The 25,540-nt window shown below is 53.1% G+C and overlaps 5 protein-coding genes across 5 annotated transcripts; 4 read left to right on the top strand and 1 right to left on the bottom strand.

Annotated features, from left to right (window-relative positions):
• Nucleotides 1–762: 762 nt before the first annotated feature.
• On the top strand, nucleotides 763–1,176 carry G6M90_00g078780 (uncharacterized protein; the record flags this gene model as incomplete). Its single annotated transcript, XM_066131093.1, has 1 exon — nucleotides 763–1,176. The coding sequence occupies one exon, from the start codon at nucleotides 763–765 to the stop codon at nucleotides 1,174–1,176; it is 414 nt and encodes a 137-aa protein (XP_065987117.1).
• Nucleotides 1,177–1,789: 613 nt separating this feature from the next.
• ro-4 (Actin-like protein) lies at nucleotides 1,790–3,126 on the bottom strand (the record flags this gene model as incomplete). Its single annotated transcript, XM_014689745.1, has 4 exons — nucleotides 1,790–1,852; nucleotides 1,914–2,228; nucleotides 2,294–2,749; nucleotides 2,818–3,126. 4 exons carry the CDS (start codon nucleotides 3,124–3,126, stop codon nucleotides 1,790–1,792), a joined length of 1,143 nt encoding a protein of 380 aa, XP_014545231.1.
• Nucleotides 3,127–3,957: 831 nt separating this feature from the next.
• On the top strand, nucleotides 3,958–6,311 carry res2 (Cell division cycle-related protein res2/pct1; the record flags this gene model as incomplete). Its single annotated transcript, XM_014689746.1, has 4 exons — nucleotides 3,958–4,023; nucleotides 4,231–4,426; nucleotides 4,495–4,683; nucleotides 4,738–6,311. 4 exons carry the CDS (start codon nucleotides 3,958–3,960, stop codon nucleotides 6,309–6,311), a joined length of 2,025 nt encoding a protein of 674 aa, XP_014545232.1.
• A 6,028-nt stretch (nucleotides 6,312–12,339) lies between these two features.
• On the top strand, nucleotides 12,340–13,338 carry G6M90_00g078750 (uncharacterized protein; the record flags this gene model as incomplete). The annotated part of the gene is made up of 1 exon (XM_014689747.1): nucleotides 12,340–13,338. One exon carries the CDS (start codon nucleotides 12,340–12,342, stop codon nucleotides 13,336–13,338), a length of 999 nt encoding a protein of 332 aa, XP_014545233.1.
• Nucleotides 13,339–22,988: 9,650 nt separating this feature from the next.
• G6M90_00g078740 (uncharacterized protein) lies at nucleotides 22,989–24,749 on the top strand (the record flags this gene model as incomplete). Its single annotated transcript, XM_014689748.1, has 1 exon — nucleotides 22,989–24,749. The coding sequence occupies one exon, from the start codon at nucleotides 22,989–22,991 to the stop codon at nucleotides 24,747–24,749; it is 1,761 nt and encodes a 586-aa protein (XP_014545234.1).
• Nucleotides 24,750–25,540: the final 791 nt, after the last annotated feature.

Raw genomic sequence — 25,540 nt, 5'->3', positions numbered from 1 at the left:
GAGGCCAGCAAAACATCCAACAGACCGTGACCCGAACCCACCGTCGTCTGTACTAAGGGCGAGCGCTTGCCCGACGGCCAATGCTCGATTCACGTTGTCGCCCTGCTCGCATCCGGGCGACTCAGTCCCCGGCGCATCTGCATCTTCCGCCATTCCCGCCCATTTCGATGGGGTAATAGGAACTCGATTCCCCTCAATGGCACAATGAGGTGACGCCGCAAAGAGGGGCGAGCACGCACACGCACGCCCATCCACGCCCCCCCGCGTGACGAGAGCCACCTTCAAACCTGCTGCTGTCCACCACCAACGCTCCACTTTGCGGCCTTGGGTTGGAAACGTGGGGAAGCAAGCCAAGCGTTTTAGTGGTCATTTATGCAATTTTTTTTTCCCTTCCTCCCTTGTATGTTTGGTTTTTTTTTTCTTTCCTTGTGTCGGCTGACCTGGTCTGGGAGGGGCAAGCAAGTTGAGTGGGCTTTGGGGTGTGTGTCGACGCCGTTTATAAGTCGTGAGCCCTGCTCTGGACCTCACCGACAGACCATATCATTCCCTTGTTGCCATTCTAGAAAGAAAAAAAAAACCGATTGACCAGCTAGACTTGGTTCAGTGTACCTCTTTTCGCAAAGCCGTTCCTTGCCATTGACGTCGCCAGTTACACCACAGCGTGCCGCGTACGACTTGATCACCACGTGCCCCCGTCGTGTTATTTGGCATAAGCGCAAACCACCACCACCCCCAAGTACTGGATATAAACAACGTCCCGCCATGCCGTACCTCGTCACCGAGCCCGCGCCCTCCACGACAAGCTACGTGCGCTGCGGCCGCGGCGGCGCGGGCAACACGTTTCGCGCGCAGGCCGCGCCGCCGCGGGAGGTGTCGTCCCCGTCGTCGGCCGCGGCACCCTCGCCATCCCGCTTCTTCAGCGGCATCGGCGGCGCGGGCAACGCCCACTCTGCTTCGGAGCGGCCCCCGGCGACGGCCTCGCTCGACGACGCCGTCCGCCGCGCGGCTGCGCGCGACAGCGCCCCCGTGGGGTACTGCGGCCGCGGGGGCGCCGGCAACGTCTACCGGCGCAAGGAGAGCGATGCGTCCAGCTCGTCTTGTGCGTCGAGCGTCCGGAGCAGCGGGAGCTCCACGGCCAAGCTGTGGAGTCGTGTGAGCTCGTTGGGACGCCAGTAGGGGGTCTTGGAGTGAAATACGACTTTTCGTTTTACGAGTGGTGTTTTGGGATCAATCTGGGTTGGGGCAAAAAGTGATTTTACTTGAGACGATGGAAGTGAGCGAGTTGGCGTTTTGTGTTTTTTTAATGTTGGGGGACCTCAGAGCATACGCAGCGCGCATATTTGCATCTGGTGAACTGTTTTCATATACCCTCCCCCCCGCTACGTGCGGTGTGTAGTTACTATCCGATTAATCAAGTAATGGACAAGAAAAGATGATATATATCCGGCTTGAATCGTTCATCTCGGGTGGCCTGTTTACTTGACTACATGGGCTTTAGGCTCACAACCTTCCGCTTTCGAGTTGGACTTTTTGGTAGGCCGGCCAATCACTTTGTTCAACACCATGTTTCGCCAGCATCTCTCTGGCGTTTGGTTTGTTTCTTTCATACTCTGGCATCCATCAGGGTATCATTAAGCTGCTCTAGACGCGGCCCCAAAACAACTCCGCCCAAGTTTACCTCTCTCCCCTTTGCGCCATACCACATCATCATGTCGGCATGGGGCCTACATTCTCGGTGCGAGTGATGGCCGCCGAAATGCCCCTTGTCAAAACCATGTAATGCTCGCTCTCAAGTAAACTTGGTGTGGATAATATCCGGGTTCTCGTGCCAGTCGTCAACGCTCACCCACATCTTTGCGTGCTCGTCAGTCTCACAGTTTGCCGGCTAATGCTCAGGGAAAGAGACGGCTTACCTTGCGGAATGTGCTCAGTCCAGCGAGAATGCTTCCCCCGATCCATGTCGAGTATTTCCGCTCTGGCGGCGCAAAAATCTTTATCCTCATGTCCTTGACTGCCAGCCTCTGCAGCTCCGTTAGCAGCCGGTCGCCGAAACCCTTGGTCAATGTGCTTCCGCCCGACAGCACAATGTTGCCGTACAGCGACTTGCGCAGGTCGAGGTCTGTCCTGTTGATGGCGTCCACCACAATCTGGTGGACGCCAGGGTACTCGAGGCCGATGAGTTCCGGGTCAAACAGGATTTCCGGCGCTCTGAATCGTTCTTGACCAATCTGTCCCCCGGTTAGCTGACTCAAGTCCCCAAGGAGAGGGGATATATCGTGGCATGCGGAATTACCTTGAGCTTGTGCCCATCGGGCAAGACATACTCGGCAAACTTGCTCTCGTTCGGCTTCACCCCAATCCAATCCCTCTCCTCTTTCCTCGGGTCGTGCGCCACATATGACACGCTCTCCTTAATCAGCCTCACCACCTCCTTCTCGGCACTCGTATGGAAGACATAGCCGCTCTTCCGTAACAGTGTTTGCAGGTGCTCTGTGACATCGCGTCCTGCCACGTCAATTCGTCGGATGCTGCTGGGCATGGCAAACCCCTCGTACACGGGCACCGCGTGCGATACACCGTCGCCAGAATCCAGCACAATACCAGTCGTTCGACCGCTGGCATATAATGACAAAACAGCCTGGATGGATGTGTGCAGTGCGGGGACGTTGAATGTTTCGAACAGAATCTGTGCGGCGGTATCACGGTTGCTTCGGGGGTTTAGAGGAGGTTCCGTCAACAGGACGGGATGCTGGATTTTGTTGTTAGCAAATATCCTAGGTTTGATCCAGCTCGCGGCCCGCTCGGTCGGTGGCATACCTCTTCACTCAACGTCTTCAGTCCCTCGCCATACACGTACTCCCATATCCGCTCCATATCATCCCAGTCTGTGACAATGCCGTGTTCCAGAGGATAGTGGATCTTGAGCAGGCCTCTCAGCTCACTGGCGGCCTTTTGGCCGATAAAAACATCGCCTTCCAGAGCGCCAGCAAGAACCCTGAGGTGCTTTGGCCTGCCCACCCACGACGGGAAGAAGCATTTGGGCAAATCGTCGCCGGCGAAACCCGCGCGGATGGTTCCCGAACCATTGTCCAAGACAATGGGGGCATTGTGTAGTATCTCCGTCATGTTTTGGTGTTTGGTTGAATTTGAGAACCCGCCTGATGTTGATTGACTTGCTGCCTTTGTCTCGAGGCGCTTTGCTCTCTCCAATGTTGCCTTGACGTCCTCGCGGCCCCCTGACCGAATGTCGTCGCGCGCAGTCTGGGCGTCGAAGCTTACTGCATGGACAAGACTAGATAAAAATCAAGATGCGGAACAAAAAAGAGTTGCCGAATTCGTACTTCGTCAAACCAAACGATATGCCAGTCCGTGTCGTGTTTTGGCCGGTCGTGTTCTGTTAATCGCCGACGACGACACATGGAGCTTTGCTATGAAGTTCACACGACGACACGCGCTGGCTTGTACCCAGGTATGTACAAGCTAACCAACCCGCTTGGAGCACCGGGCTCCTCAGCACAACCAGACCTTGTCTCAGTGCCCGTTGTGCTTCAGGAGAACGCCACTCTGTGGCTCAATGGCCGTCAAGCCATATCACGTGCTCTGGCGGAAGGGAGACGACGACTGGTCGGGAAGCAGCGGCGCCTGAGGCAGGAACCACTTAAAGTGCAGCGCGTGGGTTCGCGTCTCTCCACGTGGACCGCGTCGTCGACGTGCCAACAATTTCAAGGTACACCTTGCAACCCTTGCAACGAACCCATTGATGCCCATGAGAACAAACTTGTACACTTGCTGGCTGCAGCGACCATCCCTCTTCCCGGCTGCGTCTTTCTGAGCAGTGGACATACCTTCTTGTTCATTTTCCATTCGATATTCGCTCCGAATTCCCGAGTTCTAGCCTCAGCATCTCCAATTGCATGGCGGTATAAAATCGCAATCTCTTCCCCATCCACAACCAAAATGGTCAAAGCCGGCGTTGCTGCGGTCAGTGCCGGTCCGGGCATCTACAGTGCTACCTACAGTGGTGTAAGAATCCCCAATCCTTCCATAGATTGATGGTCTTTGTTCAAGTATCGACACGCCGCCGGCCGTTTACGGCTTTGGCCTTGTTGAGCAATTTGTTGAAACCAACCATGCCACCACGGCTCCTCAAAGACTAGGCCATCCAACTTTCGAATTTTCTCTATCTGTGCTTTGAATGCGTCTCGGTTTTCTCGCTCACAATTTTCTCAGATTCCCGTCTATGAATTCCAATTCGGAGCCGACTTGAAGGAACATGTGATGCGACGAAGACATGATGACTGGATCAATGCGACACACATCCTAAAGGCTGCCGGCTTCGATAAACCAGCACGAACCAGAATCTTGGAACGAGACGTACAAAAGGACGTCCATGAAAAGATTCAAGGTGGATACGGCAAATATCAAGGTTGGTTATACAAAATTGGCGAGTCGTCCTTTGTGCATGCTTCCCTCTTTGCTGATTGAATAAATCAGGGACCTGGATCCCCCTCGATTCTGGCGAGGCCCTCGCCCAACGTCACAGCATTTACGACCGACTACGACTCATCTTTGAATTTGTCCCTGGAAACGAGAGTCCCCCGCCAGCACCCAGACATGCAACCAAACCGAAGGCATCCAAAGCCAAGCCGGCGCAGCCTCCACCGCCTCCGAAATGGGGTGCGGGTAAGTTATACAGCTTCGATATAACGCAACATTCCTTATCTCACACGAGCGCAGGCGCTGTCATGGCACGTCATGAAGAGTTTGACAATGGAGACACTCTGATGGGGGAGGACGATACACCAGACAACTTGACTGTAGCATCAGCATCCTACATGGCAGACGACGATCATTTCGACATGTCCCACATGCCAACGAGTCACAGAAAACGAAAGAGGGAAGAGCACATGCAAGACCTCACGGAACAGCAACATGCGGTGTACGGGGACGAGCTCCTGGACTATTTTTTGCTCTCTAGGAACGAGCAGCCTGCTGTCAAACCAGACCCGCCGCCGAACTTCCAACCAGACTGGCTCATCGACGCTGAAAACCACACTGCTCTGCACTGGGCATCTGCCATGGGTGATGTCGACGTCATCAAGCAGCTGAAGCGTTTCAATTCAAATATCGCAGTAAAGAACATACGCGGGGAAACTCCATTTATGCGGTCTGTCAACTTTACAAACTGTTACGAAAAACAATCATTTCCTGCGGTGCTAAAGGAGCTATTCGAAACGGTAGACTCCAGAGACAACTCCGGCTGCACAGTGATTCATCACGCTGCCGTGATGAAGAATGGCAGAGTCTTTAGCCCGTCTTGTTCACGGTACTACTTGGATCTCATTCTGAACCGGCTGCAGGAAAACGTGGATCCCTCCACCTTCCAACAAATGCTGGACGTACAGGACAATGAAGGCAACACGGCACTGCATCTCGCTGCCCAGAGAAACGCTCGCAAATGTATCCGCGCACTCCTCGGCCGCAATGCATCGACAGATATTGCCAACAACGAGGGAATCCGAGCAGAAGACTTGATTATGGAGCTCAATGCTGCCAAGAAGGAGCGTGGGCCGCAAAGGTCGTCCTCGCCATTTGCACCCGACTCGCAGAGGCACGCCTCATTCCGAGACGCCTTTGCCGACAACAAGAAGAAGCCACCGACATCTTTCCAGTCGGCAGCCGCAACAACAGTGCAGTCACGGATTGCGCCGCTGCTCATGGAAAAGTTTCAAGACCTGGCCAAGAGCTATGATGACGAATGGCACGAGAAGGACGTGGCGGAAGCCGAGGCGCGGCGCATTCTGGCAAACACGCAGGCGGACCTGCACGCGACGCACCAGCAAATTGCCGAGCTGGAGGCGCAACTCGAGACGGATGATGAGGCTACCAAGATTATGGGCGAGGCAAACAGATGCAAACATCAAGTATTATCTCTGATTACGCACCAGAGCAGACTCCATATACATCAAGCGGTGGAAAGCGACATGAACAGAGTCAATGGCGATAACGGCGAAAACGACTCGTACGACGAGAGGCTGGCTCTCGCTCGTCAACTCAATTCACTAATCGGCGAGCTACGACAGGCAGAAAACGACTATGTGGACGCTCTGAGCATGGTGGGGACGGGGGACAAGATTGAAAAGTATAGAAAGCTGCTCAAGAGATGCCTGGATCAGAAGGACGGCGAGATGCTAGATTCAAACCTCGACAATCTCATCGAAATGATGGAGGAAGAAAGAGACGTGAATGACGTGGATGGCGCGATGGTATCGGCAGGCGACCCCATGGACTTTGGTGTCAGCGGCGTATAGTGTACAAGAACACCGGGGCAGCTTGAGGATGTATTTTCTGTCGGAGGCATGTCTCTTTGATATCCCCGGAAGACTTGGATTTGGGAGGGGTGTGCGCGGCCCTTGTCGAGACATGTGCGCAAAGTGACGAAGTGATGATGTGGCGAAGCTTGTTTGTCCATGGCAGCGGCGTGTTGGCGGTGTTTTTGGTCTGGCGGCGTCGTGGAGTGGATTGATTTTTTTTTAACGAGGATTATTATATTGCATGTTAGTCAGTGATGGCGATACACACATTTTTGACAATTCCTGTTTCCTTTTGCGGAGTAGGCATAGCATGGTTCCACCGAGCATGCAGAGCAACGGCTGGCTTGATTGCAGGTGCAGCTTACGTGCATGTGGCGCTGCAGTGATGTTCTCTCCCGGCTGGGTGACACTCCATGTCGCCATGATATGTACGGAGTAGATGTATTTGTTGAAGCTGTCGACGAGGAAACAAGGCTGAGCCGGTCTCCAGTCGACGCTAAGCAGTAAATTCGCAAGCCTAGTCGTCACCAGATCTAAAGAAAGCATCAGACCCCGTCGTTTCATTTTGCGCCCCGGGGCATAAATTCCCTGAGTGGTTGGTTGGTTATTTATTTTTGGTTTTCTTCAGCGGAGTCGGAGGGATTCCCAGATCGGCCCGGAGTACGGAGTACGTGTTGCAGTTGCACAAGTTGACAGGGCGTTATTTATGGACCCGCGCCGGGTCACTGACGAGGCTGAAACTGGGGCACTCTCGACACTCCACATTTCTTAGCCATTAATAGGGCGACGTTGCCCCCACGTCAGCTTGGGTTGGTCCGCCAAAATTGCCATTTTTAACCAGTTGAGCTTCGTCCCGACCTGCATGGTCTTGTCGTCAGGTGAGAGCGCGCGGCCTGGGCGCTCACTCTAGTATTTAGCATTGCTGGATAATAAATAAAGGGAGGGAAAACAATGCGCAAGAATACGGACAGATGATGCTAGTCTTGCACCTCGGGGAGAGGGAGGGTGAGTTCAGGTAGGACTTGTATATACGGAGTACATATGTACTGTACATACTCCGTATGGGACTTGTCTGCGCGCTGGGGCTGGCTGAGTGAGAGACATTGACGGCAGGGCGGGGGGTGGGGGTGTGTGTGATCTGCTGTGCTGCAGCGGGATCGCAGTGTTGAGGCTCTTGATGCGAGATGGGCGAGCTGGGGTTTCGGGGGCACGGTTTGACGACGGAGCAGCTGAGCAGTGAGAAAAATGGCTTCACGTACTTGCACAAAACACGGAGTACTTTGTACGGAGTAGATGGCCTTGAATCAGCGAGGCGCGCGTCGTATCATGTAATGAGAGGTTTGGTCATTGATCGGTAGCGGCTTGGAGAGGGTGCTGCGGCGGGTAAATATTAGTATTACATATAGCATTTGAAGCAAAAGAGGACCTGCCCGCTTGCTCTAGTTTCCGAGGCTCTTGGCGACGTCGGAAGTGGACAAAGGACCGTTGACATCTGGAGGCTGAGTCAGTCTGCCAGATTGGCTACAAAGGCTCGCGCCGGCCCCATCGCCACGGGTGTTTCTTACGCTTCCCTTTTGTTCGCAGCTTAGTCGTGTCGTGGGATTGACATGGTGCCATATGTATTACATGCGTGCGTATTGCTGGGATGCATGCCGCTGACCTATGTGCATCGTCGACTGGAGGCCAGGGCGGAGCCGAGAGTCACGAGATTATACAAAGATAAGAACTTGGTACAATCCATACAAGCTGAGACTTGAATACATACATTGCATACATGCATTGCCCGCGCCCGGGTGGTACCAAGTGGCATATGGATTGTGTCGTGTCGATTTTGTCATGACTGCTGGTGCCCAACGTTGCGTCTGCCTGCAAGCCAGTTTTCTACGAATAGAGCCAACTACCTAGGTAGGCAGGTATAATTGCAAGAACTGGTTCAAGCGGCGTAATTTCAAGACGGCTTCGCCATTGGTCCGCCCGTCTCAAAGAGGTTGAGGTGGCATGGCGTGAGGATGTCATTCTGTTGTACGGAGTATGTAGGGAGAAACTTTGATGTCCTTCCCATCGTCACCTACGGGGAAAAGAGCAACGACATGTGCCAGTTTCGCCATATGCCAAAGTCTTTTGCCGTTGAGCTTTGATCCGCAGAATCCTGAGACGGCTATCCCTGCGAGTCTGCAAGCTCAAGTCGCTTGACTCGAACCACACATTGCAGCACAGGTGCAAATAGCAAATGCAGCAGCTGACCATGATTCCTCTCGGCTTCACCTGATTCATTATTTCTAGTCGTCATAGCCAGAGCCCAATTGGCGAGCCGGAATGCTGGCATATCTCGTCCACGCAGCGGCTGACGCTACCCAAACTTTAATGTTAGTCCATGTCAGGTCAGTGCATGCTTGAAATCCCTGAAGTCCAGCCACGTCTCTGGATTATCCGGAAGCACCGTGATAACAGAACTTTGTAAGGTGTTTGAAGGGTTGGTGCGGTCGGTCGACACAGTGGACCAGACATCAATAATGTCTGCTTCGGACGACGTTCCCGGTCAAGATGCACAACAATGGGTCTCTTGATGGCAAATTGTCGCCAACCCGCCTGTTGGCTCTGGGGCCGTGGTGGGCTGTTATTGATGTCTGGTTGTACTCCGTACATACGGGCAGTTTGTTGCGACTCAGCTATCATGGACAAGATTGCTGCCCAAAGAAAGCCCAAACCAGTTAAATCGGTGGGGACAGATAATCAAGAAAATCGGGGCGTGGCGAGAGGTTCTAGAAGATGGAGAGGGCGGCAAAGGATCAATCGATTGAGGTCTGGGGCAGGCAACTCTGGTGCTTCAGCTGGTCAGGGTTGGTGGCTGATCGGCTCTCCGGGTCGGTGCTCCAGCTATCGAGCAATGCTGCCTTCGAGGCCGTCGTCATAGCCGACTCGGTGCTCTGCGCTTGATTCGCTACCGGCGTCAGGGACTGCGGCATCCCCACCGGCACATGCAGCTGCATGCAGCTTGAAGAACGACGTCTTGCCGTCAAAGTTTATATGCTGTGTGTGTGCGTGTGTGTGTACAGTCAATATGCTTTGCTCGACAAGGGGCCGCCATTGTTGCGGCGTGGCAGGCTGAGAGATTGAGATTTAGTCATGACAGCTTGACTGCCGTACAATGACCGAGTCAGGAGCTCGAGTGGTAGAAACAAAAGCAACAGTAGACAATATCGAGAGGAAGACCAGTTGACAGAGGAAAGTTGACCGTTATAGCTCATACGAACCCGGACATGTCCGTGGGCACACGATCCTGGCATATCCACGGCAGGCACGAACTGCAGCATTCAATGTTGGGTAGGCGGGCTTGTCGTCCAAGTTGTACTAGACTATTGCTCCTTCCCAACAACAGCCAACCATTGCTGCCGACTCACGTCACGGACTCACATCATTTGATGGGAAGATGCAATGCAGTCTTGCCTCGGCCTCCTGGAACATGAACATTGAACTGAATCCAATGTTGCACGCAACTTTGTGCACTTGCATACAGAGCGACTCTGCATTGATGACCCAAGCCCGTAGAGTCGTTGGAGCCGACACAGTTGAGAAAACTTCGGCATGCCCACATCATGCACCGCGAATTGCCAGGTTTCACGTCCGACAGAGTGGCTGCCGGTCGCCGTCTTGTGTCGTCCTCCATCTTTACTTTCCATTGTCCAGGTGCGAGGAGGCTACTGTTTCATCCGGCTAAACGATGTCCAACTACTAACTAGGGATGACGGGCCTGGCTCAGCCCAAGCCCTCCATCACCCTTCCCACCGGGGCTCGACACAATATCGGCAGATGCTCTTGCGTTTCACCACATACCCGTCGCATGCCATCAACTCAAAACAAAATAAGAGGGGGAAAAAGATACTCGACCGGGTGCCTTCCGCAGGGCACCTTTTAATTTTATACATTCATACAATAGGCAGCCGACTGGTGCATGTGCTCTTGTTGGGCCCCACATTCGACATGTGGCCTCGACAAAACCACCACACGAGGCGGCTTGGCTTGGTCCAACCCAGCTGAAAGCACGACAATGTCTGCGCCAGACGTGTGAAGGCTGGTGCGGACAATGTGAGCGACGTTCCGGACCACTCTCTGCTTCACGACTGCACCGCTGCATCAGCTCGCCGACACTGCCATGTGCCGTCTGCGGACCACAATCTCTGCCGACCGCCGCTTTGTGTTGTTTTGCCCAACGATGGCCCACGAGACAAGGGAGGGGGCACAGTGCTTCCCAGCCCTTGAATTGACCCATTTCAGCTGGGGACATCTGGAGTTTGCAGCAAACGCCTGACACGCCGGATGTGGCTCGGGCGCAGAAAAAGACTTCCAACTCAGACTCCGGGCTGAGAGTCTCGTCATGATTCCCCGCGACCGCCGTGGCTCCCCGAATGCCTTTGGGCAGCCGCCAGCACAAGATGGAACCAGTTCCAGCCGGATCAGCAAGCCATTCGAATAGCCTTTTGGTGCAACCATGGATGAAAGCCAGGGTACCTAGGTATGTATGTACTAGTATAACCCGATGGCCATCGGCTTGGCCTTCTCTCCACGCAGACGGGTGGCGGATCTGGAACGTGTTTGCAGATTTCATGTCGCGCGTTTTCGCCGTTGCCAGGATGGCCATTTTCCATGGCGAGCTGACTGCTCCGTTCTTGGGGCACCTTGGGGCAAGCCCATGCTTCAATGTTCCATCCTGTCGCTGCAGCCTTCAATCTTGACCCACAAACCACCTGGCCATTATTTCCTGGCTTGTACATACATGCGACAATACGGAGCACTTGTCTGCGAAAACATGCATGCCGCCATCTCGCAGATTGCATTTGCTGTCAAGTGGACTTTTGCGACAATCAAACACAGCGGCCCGGCCGGCGCCCCAGATGTACCTGACGTAATTACCAGGAATAGACGCCTGGGCATGATGCCAGAAGGAATCAAACATGGTCAAGTGCCTGGGCGTGCGCCCATCACGCTTCTGCCGTCACCCTCGCTCCAACACGAGGGAGCTAAGAATTTTCCCTAGGGTCAAGCTTGTGCTGGGTGCTGGACGGCGTTGACATTCAGAGCTGAATCATGTGGCATCCACGGCTGGCGTCGACGCACTACCACATCTACCTCATTCCCAAGTGGGTTCATAGCAAGCTAGTAGTGCCATGGCCTTGGATGTGCCTTAATGTTTCCTACACAGAAGTCTCGTCCTGCTGGCGAGGAATGGAGCGACCTGAAAAGGCCATGGCATAAAAGGTTCTGCGCCCCAAACATGCGCCGCGTCTTGGCTGGAGGGAATTCCGTCAAGTCATCTCACCTTCCAAAGGCCTGTTTGGTTTTCCCAAGGGCCAATTTCCAAAGGCACTCTTCTGTTTTTGCGGCACATGGAGTAATACGAATCCCCTCATTACCGACTTTGGGCATCTGGACAGTCCGACGATACTCTGCTTATTCCCCCAAGCCATCCTCACGTCGAGCCCAGCTGGCGGCCCACTGTGGACTCTATCGATTTGAAGACGACCTTGTTCAACACTTACATGACATCTGGATATACAAATCCAGCCAAAGAAAATCTTGACGTCGCAGTGTACCGCCCGGCCCCGTTCTGCCCAAAAAAAGAAACAGGATAGACAAGATAAAAAGTACCGTCGAACACTGAGGGGAACGGCTGGGATTGGACGGGCCCAACTCCAGAGCAACGAAGCACGACAAGTTGTTGCCGCCCGGCTCCTTTGACAAGCATCACGAGGTGTTTGCACATCGATGACCAAGCGACGAGGAGATCCAATCGTCGCGGATCAGTAGGGATTCAACCCGCAGCGGACGCTTGCACCACTTGCCATTCTCGACGTCGATTTGCTTCGTGCAGCGCCCCCAATCCTCCGTCAATCCTCGTCATTCTCCCGGTCATAGGGCAGACGACAACCGCCCGTCTGACGTGACTAGAATAGAGCTAGCGGGCACCTTGTTCCGGACCCCTGCTGACGACGCCAAGGTTCGCCACACAGGAGACTCTTGCGCAGCCATGCCAGCGACGCCAGTGACCAATCGTGAACTAACACCGGCCAGCGGTTCCCTGACCATGGCCGACTACTTGAAAGCGCAACAACCCACCTTGGACAGGATCCGGACTGGCCTTGCCATCTTTGCCGTCTTTGTCATTGTCCGTTTCTTGTTGCAGCGTTTATATGCTCTGACACGGGGGAGAAAAGGGTTGTCATCACAGTCGGACAGCCGAGACGCCTCACCTGCGCCAGCGCACTTACGAGATCCTCGTCGCCCAGCTTGGCATCTCAATGAAAAAGCCACCAGCAGCGGCTTCTTGGACAAGATGAAGGACAGGGGCGCTGTGGCCAGAGACGGCCATGACACGGCTGCAAAGACCAAGCTCACCATTGACCCAAATTGGAGTCTTGGGGCTGAGGCACTTCCCAGGCAATTTATCTCGCGATTGCCCCCTGCGCCACCACTAACACCACCCGAGCTGAGCTCCGCCGTCTTCAACATTGCCCCGGGTCAGCCTCATGCTGTGGACAATTTCATGCGTCAGCCTAACCCGGATTACATGAGCTCGACCTCGTCAGTCATACCACCGTCCGATGTGGACTCCCCAACTACACCACGACGACGATCTTATCACAGAACGTTGCCTATTGGAATTCCCACCCCACAGCAATCCTTCAAGTCTGACGTGGATTGCGCAAATAGCTCCTTCTCACCCAGCTCGTATCCGCCAACTAGTCCGCTTTTGCCGCCGCCTCCCCCAGGTGCTGCCGAGGTTCTCGGCGATGGCCAAGCCCAGCGACAAGTGAAGATCCAGGGCGAGATTATTTCAGTCTTGGACAACGAGGGCGCAGGGTGGACTCGTCATACCCGCGTTTACGGGGGCGGTGTTTGCCTGGCGTGCGCTGCCTCTGGAGGCGAACATGCTGGCGGTTTCTACGGAGCCACGGTGACGCCAGAGGAAATGCGGCAAGACGCCTACTCTAGAAGAGGCGGCGGCGGCGTCATTGTACAGCCTTGAAAGCCACTCTTGTTTCTTTTAGAATGGACTCTACCACGAGTATGTAACGGCCAGTTTCACGACGACATTCGACAGCGACAGCATATTTTCAGCAGAGGGGCTTTCTTTTTTTTCCCACACTCAGGGGGCCAGCCTTTAGCTTTGGTCAATACGTTTTTAACTTGAAGTATGTACCGTACCTATTTCATGGATGGGCAACAAGCCTGTTGCAGGCTTGACGAACAACGTTTATTTCTTTTTTTCGGAGGCTTTTTGGGGGTTGGTATTCTCAGATTGGATTGGGGGTTTTTTATTTTCCATCCCGCAGGGGGAAGCATGGGAAGATTGGAGAGATCTGGGTCGGACGAAAATGAGGCGCAAACTTGATACCGTCTCGGGGTGTTGGATTTGGCGGCGCCTCGAGAGAATTTTTTTAGATATTCTTTTTGCGGATGAGATGATAATGACCGACATGACTATTCCCTGATACCTGATACTACTCCCTGGTCTGTGCCGCCCCTGGTTTACTACATGTGCATACTGAGTCAAGATGTGAAGAAGGCCCAGGCTGTTGCGGTAGCCATGGTTCAGGGTGAGCATGTGAGGGACGCAACATGAGCGATAATATGCGAACTATCATGCCTAAAGGCTTATTCACATGTCCCCTTTTCTCGCAAAGTACCCTATCCATGGGGGGGCAAGCATTCATTGTATTCCGTACATGGGTTTTCATGTCTGCGGTTCACATGAGATGGAACATGATGTCCCGATTGGAACCAGGCTGCCCGCGTGCTTGCCGTACAGGATACTTGTCTGAGAGGGACAGGCCTCCCCCCCTTCCTCCTCCCTCCTTCCTCCTTCTGCTAGTTCAGTTCTGTACAGAGGTTCCCCATGCGTCGGTTTGCGTCGCTGGCCGCGGGGCGTTCGGCCCAGGCTGGGGAAAGAGGGGGGATGCTGGGAGTCTGACGGCCTAGGGCTGAGGAGGAGAGAGAGGCTATGCCTGTCGGAAGTCGGTTCACGTGGTGTTTTGGGGAACGTCTGTGTCCTATGTCCGTTGGAGAGAAGAGGAAACAGGCATCGAGGATGGACGGGGAGGAGCGGTCTTGGTGGAGGGGCGTGAGGGGATAGAGATCTGACGTGAGGTGAAGGGTTGGTCGTGTCAGTGCCAGCCCAACGGTTGGTTGGCGACGTTGGACGGGTTCAGGCCTCGTCTGCATGAGATCGCGTAGGGCTGTGGACCTGTCACGTTTGGGGTGGTAGTATTTTGGCTTTTGTTGTCGTGGTTGTGCAAGGCGTTTTGCGGGCGGGAAGGACGTGGTCTTGGCTTGAGCTGGGAGGCGGGCGATATGGGCTAGGTTGGAATGTGGTTCGCGGCGCATTCTGTTCCGGCCTTGGGCTGCTGGTGGCCGGGTGAAGTGAGTTGGACGGGTTGGAGAGCAAGCCGAGGCGTGCTAGCTGCGGTGAGGTTCCGTAGATGGTGAGTATCATTAGTACCCGGTGTATCTAGGGCTGTGCCGCCGGCCGGTCGTACGGTCCTTAACGGAGGCTTTTTTCGAGAGTAGTGGTTTACTCTTTCGACAGCAACAATTTGAGTTCCTGGTAGACGGAATGGCACAGGGTGCCGGGGGCTCAATATAAAGCCTTGCAGTACCATGTTCCCCGGCGCCAGGCAACACTTTTGTGAAATGGTAGTTCTACCTGCTGATACAAACACAGCCAGTACAGCGGTGCTCGTCAACGGCGGTAAACGGGAAGCACAAAACGGCAAGCGGCCGTTGCGTCTGCCAAAGCACGGGTCCATTGCTGTCTCGGGAAAGTCCAGCATGCCAGATACATGACGCACAAGTATGTCTGAGACTTGGCGCACGGCAAGTCAGCCCACGACTCCCGCGAGGTCCGTGGCTGGATGGATCTAAGTCGGGGTCGATGAGTACAGAACCCTCGGCGATGCGAGTTGGGTGGAAGTTGGTCTTGCACGGAGCACCTGTGCAAGGGTTCGGGTGACGGGAACTTTTCGGTCGGCAGTTTCCCGCGTCCAGAAGTCGTGTAACGCCGTTGTGCTTCCTGTATATGGACTTTTGTGGGAGTGAACGTGCGTGAAGTGTGTCTCCAGCGGGAGCCATAACATGATTTCCACATGGCAAATGACCACGTTGTTTCTGGCGTGGACTATGTCGACGGCAACAAACTCGATTCTACGCAAGAGGCACTTCGCAAGGGACCATGGAGCGACGGGCCAGAAATATCATCATGACATTTTACCCTCCCAGACGCTATCAAGCCGTCTTACACGGCCCATGATCCATTCCCGTTTACACATCCTCTAGAAGCCCTCAACAGCACCGCAGGTTTTCGAGACAGCAAAATCTCAGGCCCATGCCGCGCAGACTCGGACGGTTCGGCTATCCAGTCAGATAAGATGCTCATGTTCCATTTCAATATGACATACCTCGTCTAGAGGCCTGTGCCCCCCGCCTCGGAGTCTCAAGGCATCGCCATCACTCGTCATTGGCTGCACCGGCGCCTGTGACAGTTAGCCATGGTCATTTACTCGAGTTAGGAAGGGGGTCGACGTGCTGGCTCAGTGGTGACTTGGCGCTCAACGCCGCTCCTTTGTTGCTCTTGGTCTGTCATTTTATTTTTGGAGTTTGGAAGATGACGCGTGGTTGGTGAGGTGAAAGGGCGGAATCAAGTCGGAGTGGTGAGAAGCTGAGGGAGGGAGGTGAGTGTGGCTGAGCGCGTCTGACGTCAATGTCCGAATGGAGGCGTGACCGATAGATTCATCCAGAAGAATAGTTCGGCCTGAACAGAAGCCTGGCCTAACTAAGGGTGTTCGTGATCAGTACTGGATCTCGGGGGAGAGTGATTGCTCCCCAGGTGGGAATGAGTAGCCTGGCTTCTGGTGAAGTCTCGTCAGTTGCGTTGCGAGGGTTGAGAAACCTATCCTACATACCTTGGATTTTTGACATGTCGAAAGCTCAATATGGAATTGCAGTGGAGTGTGGGGGAATAAGCTAGACAGCCCTTGGATAAGTGTTTCAGATGTTGGTTTTAGGACGGGAAACCTAATTTTAGTTGACATACAGTAAAATGTATGTAGTCTGGCGTAGGTTTTAGCCGCGCTTCTGGAAAGATGCCTGTCTTGAAGATGCGGAGTCAGGGTGATATATCACATGGAGTAGTTCGACAAATCATTTCCCATATGAGATTAACACGAGTTTGTTGGATATCCTAATTGCTTTTTCGTCAAAATAAAAATAATGCATTGCGTGTATGTAAACATATCGTGGTGTACTCACCACTAGGGAGGAACTGGAAGTGCCCTTATGCGCAAGACACAATCCCGGGCAGCCCGAAGAAAACATACGATCCAAACCAATGAAATCCTCCTTCAGGCAGGTAGATCGTGTAACATGTGTGGATAATGCGTTTTGAATAAAGTTTCCCTCACATCCCGTAACTATTGTGCATGAGTTGATAGATGACATATTAATGCCCATTAATGACGGAGGACGAAGTAACTCCGTATACTACCCCGCTGTTTGAAACTGTAGAGATACTTGTTCCTACCAAGCATGCTCTGAACAAAGTGTCCATCTTGGACTCGAGAGTCATACAAAGAAAGTGCCAACTCTAGTCATGCCAAAGACAAGATTGGGCATCATTTGCCTCGGGCCATCATGCATGTTTGCTTCTACTAGTACGTACTTCGTACATGGCAGCTTCCCCGCAATAAAGACACCAACAATAACAAGAACATGCCCCAGATTGTCTTCTCTCAATTCTTGTCCAGGTGACCCATCTCGATGCTGCTTACTGGCACGGACGGTGCCCCATGTACACTGTCAGCCGCAAGACAGCACCATCGATTGGCTGGGAACACAGCCCGTTAAGCGCCGAGCCAACAAGTGGTGAGGCTGGGTTGGATCGGTGAGGTGCCGAGACGAGCCACTTACATAAACAGCGGCAGCTCATTTCGTTTCCGATGGCTTGGTCGTGCGAGGAAGTTGAAATAGTTTTTTTGTCTCGGTTGGATCAGCAAACCAGGATGATGTGCATACATACATACATACATACATACATACATACATACATACATACATACATACCCAGGTACACACGGAGTACGCCCACGACGACCTGAGCGGTCCTTTATGGTAATAACTACTCCGTGCTGGGTCTTTGAACTGGTCAGCGACAGGCCCGATGGAGGTCATTTGGGTGATAGTACGGAGTAGTCGTATACAATATAATCTAAGCCCTCTTGTCTAGCTCCGTGCAAGTTGTCGTGATTTGGCGGTCTTGTTCCCGCCTCACAAGCTGGCCTTGGTTAGGCGACATTGTAGAGTATCCTAGCATTACTCCGTACTTGCTGAATTCAAGTACTATCCCCGCGCCATCTCCTGAGGCAGGAGCACAAGGCGAGGGGCAGAGACTGCGAGCATTGGACAGGCTAACATTATCAACTCTAATGGAGTACAGAGTACGGAGTACTCCGTACTACTGGTGACACTTTGCGATTTGCAGCTGGCTGATTTTTTAATTCGCAACAAGACTCCACAGAACAAGGAAAGGCATGCTAGGCTTGGTTACCCACATTAGGCTTGCCCAAAAGTAGCGTTGACTGGTCAAATTGCTCACTTTGACATCGAAGCTCCCCAGCAGGCGTCCAATGCGAGGCTAGATCGGCGGGAAGGGAAATGAAGGGTGAGCATGGCTTGCATGGTTAGTGGCCGCAGGTACCGGGAGTTACCCACACTCGTGATGGCGGACAAGGGTGCTCCGTATTAAGCCCTGGTCTCTCGGAACGAACATTTACGCTCTGGAGTCTGGACTAGAAGATGACATGAAGCAGTAGGCAACAAAGCCGCCGGCGATGTCGACTGCGTTGAGTGATGAACGTGGGCGACGAGAGCAACCAGTTCTTGCAGAATCTGCAATACCGGTGAAGTTGAGGGCGACTCTTGATTAGGGTTCAGAACGGGACCAGGCGGTTAACTCGCTCGGCCCTACACTGGTCTGGCCGCTCGCCGCTCCCATCCCATCAACCTCGCAAGCAATTTGAGCGTGACTAGTTGGCGTGTTTGAGACTCACGTTCGCTCCGAAGAGGTGGTATTGGCTGACTGGCTGATTTCACATACAATGGAAGGCAAAGAGTATTCAATCAGGCCAGGTACCTAGCAAAGGCGCTATACTATAATATCTTGTAATGTTAGTGTGTATACTTCTTGGTGGCCAAATATATTCTGCCACTGACTGTAAATGGTAAATTTTGAGTCATTTGTACAATAGCTGACAGAGTCTGTCTATCATTGCCCTGTGCTCCGTACCGGGTGTCGGATAGCTTATGACCACTAATAGCTCGACCTCCATGTCCGACGGCGCTGGCAGCATTTAACCTGCTTGCTTCTTGCTCAAGATTGCAACTACTACTACCTACTTAGTAGGTAGTAGCATGTCCCGAGTAGTACTAGTTCATCTGGGTGCGTGCGCTCCGTCTGACCATCAGGGGCCGAGCAAGGATGGCAATGGTTGCGGTGCTGGTCGACGCTCACGGGCTAGCCGAACGACAGGGGTTGCGTTTTGTGAAGACGGCGAAGGCATGCGACAACATCGAACTCATGGAACGTGAAATGGGGCCCGGAGAGGAATTCATTAATGTCCTTACGATCAAATTGTAAGAAGTACTATGGAGTATGATGTTTGAAGGAGCGAGAGAGGGGAGAGGGAATTATTTGACATTTGGGTGACTAATCAAGACTCGTCAAGCTGGGAAGGAGCCACCCAAGGCACACAAGTGTGCTTCATTGAAGTCACGCATACGGGGTATAGGTACTTACCAAGATGCCTTAGTACTTAAGAACGTCATCTCATACTTATACCTAGTCCTTTACCTAAGATACTTAAGTACTTACCTACTAAGTAGGTAAGTACCTAGGTAGGTAGTATGCGACTGCCATAGAAACACAATGGGAAAAAAACCACTCCTGAATTCGGCAGTGCATTTTCTTAGCATGAAGGTATGTAGTTGTGAGTGTCTGGGGTCTGTGCATGCGACGTCCCAAGCTCACCGGGCACTTGACTCAATGTAGCCACGGTTGAATGTTCGTGCACGAAAAGGTAAAAAGAAAAAGAAAACACCAGACCCGAGAGTATTAATCTACGGGGTACGGAGTAGTCCGTATTGCTCCGTGCGATCTTACAAGAACAGAGGACTTGCTTTTCAGATAGATGGTGGTTTTGCAGCACCGAGTTGATCCGCGCATTTGCGTACACTGGCGAATCACGGCAAGCAGGCCGTGTGCATGGGACGCATGGGACCAGGCACAGTTGTTCAGAGTATTGTGTGGTATTTTTTCCCCATGTCTAAATGCCTGATTTGGATGCGCACAAGAAAGCGATTCGTACAATATCAAAGCACCAAGCACGACGTCCATGTGTTCTTGTGTCCATGTGCAGGCATCGTGTTCACACGCCGTACCCTGGTTGTCTGATACATTACTACTTAAGTACATAGGTAGTATGCTCGTGTGTCGACTGTCCCGAACGCCAGGTACCTCAGGTAAGTACCTAGGTACCTAGTACTTAGAGGTATGCAAGCGACAATCAAATATTGGCAAATCTAGACCGAGACCCATGTCGTTGCTACGCGTCCATGTCCCTCGTGCATTTCTATTCTTTGCATGACAATGGCAACATGGTTTTTGACTTTATTGACGACTCTTTTGCGATTGACCTCTATATTGCGCATGGACTTGCTGATGCGTTGCGGCCCCTTGTTACTTGGTGCTCGCACACTATTCAGTTGCACATCTTCGCGACGGGCCAAAACCCTGCACAACAGCGCACCTAGGAACTTGCTTGCACAACTATCATCGAGTCAAGTGCTGCGAAGACGAAAACGTCACCTTGGCTCGAACTTCGGGGCGGCGAACCCCGCAACCCCTGTGGGATCAATGCCATTCATCTCCATCTCGGCGCGACTCCGAGTCTTGATCGACGACTGCGTTTCGGCCTGGGAAAATCGAATGGGTTCTCGGCAGATTCCAACAAGGACAGCAAGGACATCCGGTTTGCATGAACAGTCATGCTCAGAAGGTAAAACCTGGTTTCAAACCCGCTCGGCAACCGCACGATGAACAAACGCATGGGCTTTGTATGTTGGCCAGCGGCAGTTGAGTGCATTAATTTATGCTCACTCGTATGCGGTACCTACCTAGGTAGGCAGGCAGGTACCTTTGCGATGGATGAGACACAAAGGGCACAGCACGCGGCAGGGAGGAATGTGGCTGCTAGTACGGAGTACGGAGTAGTACATGTACTGAACTTGCTGAGCTGGAAGGTCGACACCTGCCACCCGCGTCACCCCGCCTGGCGTCCACACAGCGCAACACGTCCTGTCCGTCTTCGCCTGGCAACCCAGTACGACTGGTCACTTAAAACTCACTGGCCCATAAGCGCCGTCTGACTGGACCCTCGTTGGTCGCTAAAAAGTGACCACGTTGGCCCGGCCAGCCCAATCGTGTAGGACCGGGACTGACCCCCTTACCTTGTGTTCACAGCAGGCCGGAACCCCGCAAAGGCGCCACCTTGAGCCGTGCGACTCATGATTGGCTAGAGACGGGCACCCGCGCGTGACGGGGACGTGGTGTCCATTGGACGCAGAAGTGGCAAGGAGGTGTTGGGGAGGGGTCCAGAGGCTCCTGCAGCGTTTTGATACGCCGAAACATGCGCTAGAACATTGTGCTTATGGAACAAGTGGCCAGGGTGGCTCCAGGTGGCTCGGGGCCGCTGGAGTGCTTGATGCAGAGCTGCGGTGCCTGACTCTGAGGTTGCTGGCTTAATGTACAGCAGCGCTCCTGCTCCCATTGACCTCAGGCTGGAACCTGTGGCTGCGGGACGGCCATCTCGACATGACTGGACAACCGGCGCGTGCTCGCGCTGCCGCACTTTGGACCAGGTACCTGCCGATGCGTGGAGGCGCACGGCAGCTGGCAAAGTACCGAGTACCTGGGCCCTGCTGGCACCTGGCTGGCCTGCTGAGCATGAACTCGGCCTGGGACGTGCAAGAGCCTCCTCGCCTCGCCTCCCACCAACCCGCCGACTGTGTGCCTCCATGCCTCCATGCCTCCATGCAGCCCAGGAGCCCCAGTCACACTGCCATCCATCGTCAACCGTTTTTCTTCCTGGATCCTCCACTCCCCTTTTGCTCGGCTTCTGCTTCTTCTCCTTCCATCCCATCCACCTCACTCACCTTTATCTATCTCCTCCCTCTCTTCTCTCCCTCCGTCTCGTCCGCCACCCGCCGTTCTCTTTTCGCTCGTCGTATTTCAGCCTCGTTCCTCGAGTTTGTCTCCGTCCTTAATTTCCATCGCTTCCCGTATCCTAGCACGCCGCGATTTTGTGCCCGCCGCCACATTCACCTCTGCATCGACCTCGGGCTCCGAATCCAGCTCCTGGACATCGCCAAAATTTTCGGACAGCCAAAGTAAAAGAAGAAGGAGAAAAAAACGAAGAAGCTTGATAGATTGGGAAAGAAAAGCCAAAAAGTTGGGAATTTTTGTTTTTACGCGCACAATCCGGATATTCTTTGGGAAGGCAACCCCAACCTTGAAACAAGCACAGCAACAAGCAACGGCAACACACTCCTACATGTGCATCATACTGTCTGTTGGTTTGGTCCTTCGCCGCTGATTCTCTGTACTTTTATTTTCGGCCGCTCCTTGCTTTGTCGACACGAACAACACGCGCACCTTTCACGCCCTGCACCTTGGTCGTTTGGTGAGCATTGACGCGCACGCCCACACCACTGGTCCGAACTTCCCTCGGCGTTACTGCAATCGTCGTCGTCACAGTCTCTTGAGCACCCGCAACTGTTCTTTTTCATTTCCACCTCACCGGTAGACCTTCATTGTCCTCAATTTCGGCCAATTCTAGAACGCAGCAATCTGATTATCCGGCACTCGTACACCAATACCCGAACAATACAGCACAAAATCTTGCAAATATCTTCAGACAAGCTCAGTTACTGGCGACAACGTTCCTTGAATTCGAGACGCCTGTGCCGATCTCCAAGTCCATCAAGTTGACCTTGCCCTTCTCCTGCTCCCGGCTCAAGTAGCTACTACGCAGGAAGAGACAACACGTTCCTGTCGGAGATATAATATCAAGAAGGAACAAACCAGACAACTTGTCTTCTAGTCTCGTTCCTTCTGTTCGTTCCCTTCCCTTGTATTCTGTTTCATCATCAGCCTCTGGATCTTGCTACCGTTTTAATCTTGTTGCATTTTTTTTCAGTCTTGGGACAGCGAAAAAAAAACACAAGTAACTATCGTCTGTCATCCTGTTCACATTCAGCCTTTTTTCTTGGATTCCTGTTCACATTTTTTTTTACGTCGACTTGTCAGCTTCGCGCTTGCAGATCCCAATTGTCTTATTTGCCCCTCCGCGTTGATTATCAATCCTCCGTATTGTGATCCTGTGGAGACGTTTCGCAGATAGGCACCACCTGGCATCACAAACCTCCAGCTGCAAGCCACTCCGCTATTCATTTTCTAATTCTTTGGATCTTGGTCTGTTCTTCTTTATCGACATACACTCGCAAGTTTTTTCCGGTCGTCGGCCTTCGATTTTTTAGTCCACGACTACGATTCTTGTCTATTTCTGAGCAATGGACGCAGGCGGTCTCGCTCAGATGACTTCAAACTCCTTCAATTCGGCCAGCGGGCTGTCTATGCCCGCCGGCGGACTAGCCTCTCGTCGAGGCAGCCAAAATATCAAGCCTCTCTCCTTCGACACAATCAAGCAGGGCAACGCTAGTAAGGATGGTGGTGCTCCTACCCCTCGTACAAGCCGCTCCCATTTGCTTGCCGGTCTACGAACAGCCCCCAAATCGGCGACTGCAGCCACGTTTGGTCCTACAACCCCTGCTTCAAATGGTACTCAGCACTACGCCAGACGCAGCATGGCTGCCAATCTTCACGGCTATGGCCAAGACAACATCTATAATACCGCTCCTAAGACGGCGTTTCCCCAGTACGGCAACCAGCAGAGTATTTACCAGAACATGATGGGTAGCCAGCAATACACTGTCGATCAGGTCCTTGCGCCACCGGAGCTTCCCATTGATGAACAAGCCCAGGAGCATATGGATCCCAATCTCTACGCTCAACTCGTTGCTACAAACATGTACCTTGCTCAACAGCAGCAGAAACTTCAGCAGCAACTTAGAAACGTTCAAGCCGCCGCTCAGCAGTTTCAGCAGCTCAACCTCAGCAGCTCCCAGCGTACCCAGCTTACCCAACAGCAAATAGCTCTTTACGAGCAGCAGCAACAGCTCCACAACCTGCAGCAGCAGCTGGGGGTACAAGCTGCCATCAGCCAGGGTCAGCAGGTTTACTACAGTCCCGTCACTGGTCAATACTACGTTGATAATGCATTCGTTCCCACAGGAGCCCAAATCAGCTCTCCTTATGCCGACCAACCGATGTCGCCCACGTTCAATAACGGGCTTCAGAATGGAGTCCAGCTCCAGCTCCAGCAGCACCTCTCACAACAGCAATACCAACAGTCCCCTCAGCAAACAACCCCGCGAGTTCAGGTTTCACCACCTCCCGAGACCCACCAGTCGATGTTGCGCTCCGGCTCTCCTCCCAAGCGGTACGACTCGCCCTCGGACGTGACGCCCCTGCCTCCCCCATCTGCCAACGCATTCCGCCGTGGTCATAAGAAGGCTTCATCTCTTGCACCCGTCAACAGTGTTTTGGCTGCAGGGAGTACCTCTGCTGATGCCCCCAAGTCCGCGGGCCCCAAGACAGCCTCTTTCCCCTTAACACCCATGACTGGAGGCTATGGGCCTGGTCAGGCGCGCGCCGGCGAGCATCCAACGCGACAGCCACGGGGTCCTCCATCACTGGATGAGCTCATCTCCAAGCCCACCGCGAAGCACGAGGGTAGCAAGAACTTTGCTGCTCGCACGCGTCGATCCGCAGTGCATAATCTCGTCCGTGCTGGTTTGGAGCGCCGCAAGGGCACGAGCAGCTCTGTCGGCAGCATGAGCCCTGTTTCTGAGACTGCTGAAGACTCCTGTTCTCCAATTACCGACAACGACTCAGATTCTGGACGAAGCGGCTCGGGAAGCCTAGCTGGTGAGGAGGAATGCACCAGCTCTCGGACATCAGCTAGCGGCAGTTGGGGAGCTATTGGCTCTGACCGACCCAGCTCTCGCCAAAAGACTCGAGGAGGTGTTGACAGTGCCGGCAATAACAGTCCTACGTCTCTCTTTGAGGCTGAGAACAGCTCCTTTGCTACCGTGTTTAAAAACGGTGCCTTGCGTGCGCCGCAGACGCAGGAGGCGGCTGACGCTCACCGCAAAGCCCCTAGGCTGGTCTTAACTAGTGTCGAGAAGCGCAAGGCTACACCCGTGGCTTGAACCCTTGAGCCGTGAGGAGACAAGAATTGGTCTACTTGATATTCACCCACACGGCTTTTTTTCATTGCTCCATTTTTTATTCTCACGACTTTACGCGCCCGGAACTCTGATCACGATTGCTCTCGGATTTGCGGATTTGTTTTATTTTTGCATATTTGACTCGGTCAAATGACATTATACGTTTTTATTTGCCTTCCGATTCTCGCCGTTATGGACGGCCCAACGACGAAACTTGCTCATTTGCATCGTCGGAGGGACTGCAACGACGCTTCAGGTTTCCACGGAACCGTCACAGAAATATTTTCACTTATTTTTTAATTCACTTCATCGTCATTCCTTGTAGGCGTTCTCTGCCGTCACGACTTATCAGGGGCATGCCCCGTAGTGTTATTCGGTTGTCTTTTAGAAGAAAGGGAGACGGAAATTGATCATGCCCATGACACAAAGAAACAAGAAAAATAGTTAATATGGGAAATTGGGAATTTTGGACTTGTTGCTGCGAAATCGATCATGGTCTGCTGTCTCTTGAACAGAACAGATTCAGAATTCGACGATTCTGTTATTGAAGTTGGTTCCTGGAAAATAGAGACCTGGACTCGCAGCCTGCTGGCATTGTTAGATTTAGCATCAACAAGAACCCACTGTTACATTCATTGTGCATCCTTGATCATTCATTGCTTTACAGTCTCGCTCAGTTCGGTTCTGCTTGTGGGGATTTTAAGGCAGCATGTGCATCTATCTGCAAAGGAAAGGCTGCTAGATAGCGAAAGGCACGGCCCGGAGCCGTTGGG

The sequence above is a fragment of the Metarhizium brunneum genome, chromosome 4, assembly GCF_013426205.1.
Source record: "Metarhizium brunneum chromosome 4, complete sequence".
NCBI classification, from domain to species: Eukaryota; Fungi; Ascomycota; class Sordariomycetes; order Hypocreales; family Clavicipitaceae; genus Metarhizium; species Metarhizium brunneum.
The sequence above is the reverse complement of the archived record's forward strand: the minus strand, read 5'-3'. Positions and strand labels throughout refer to the sequence as shown.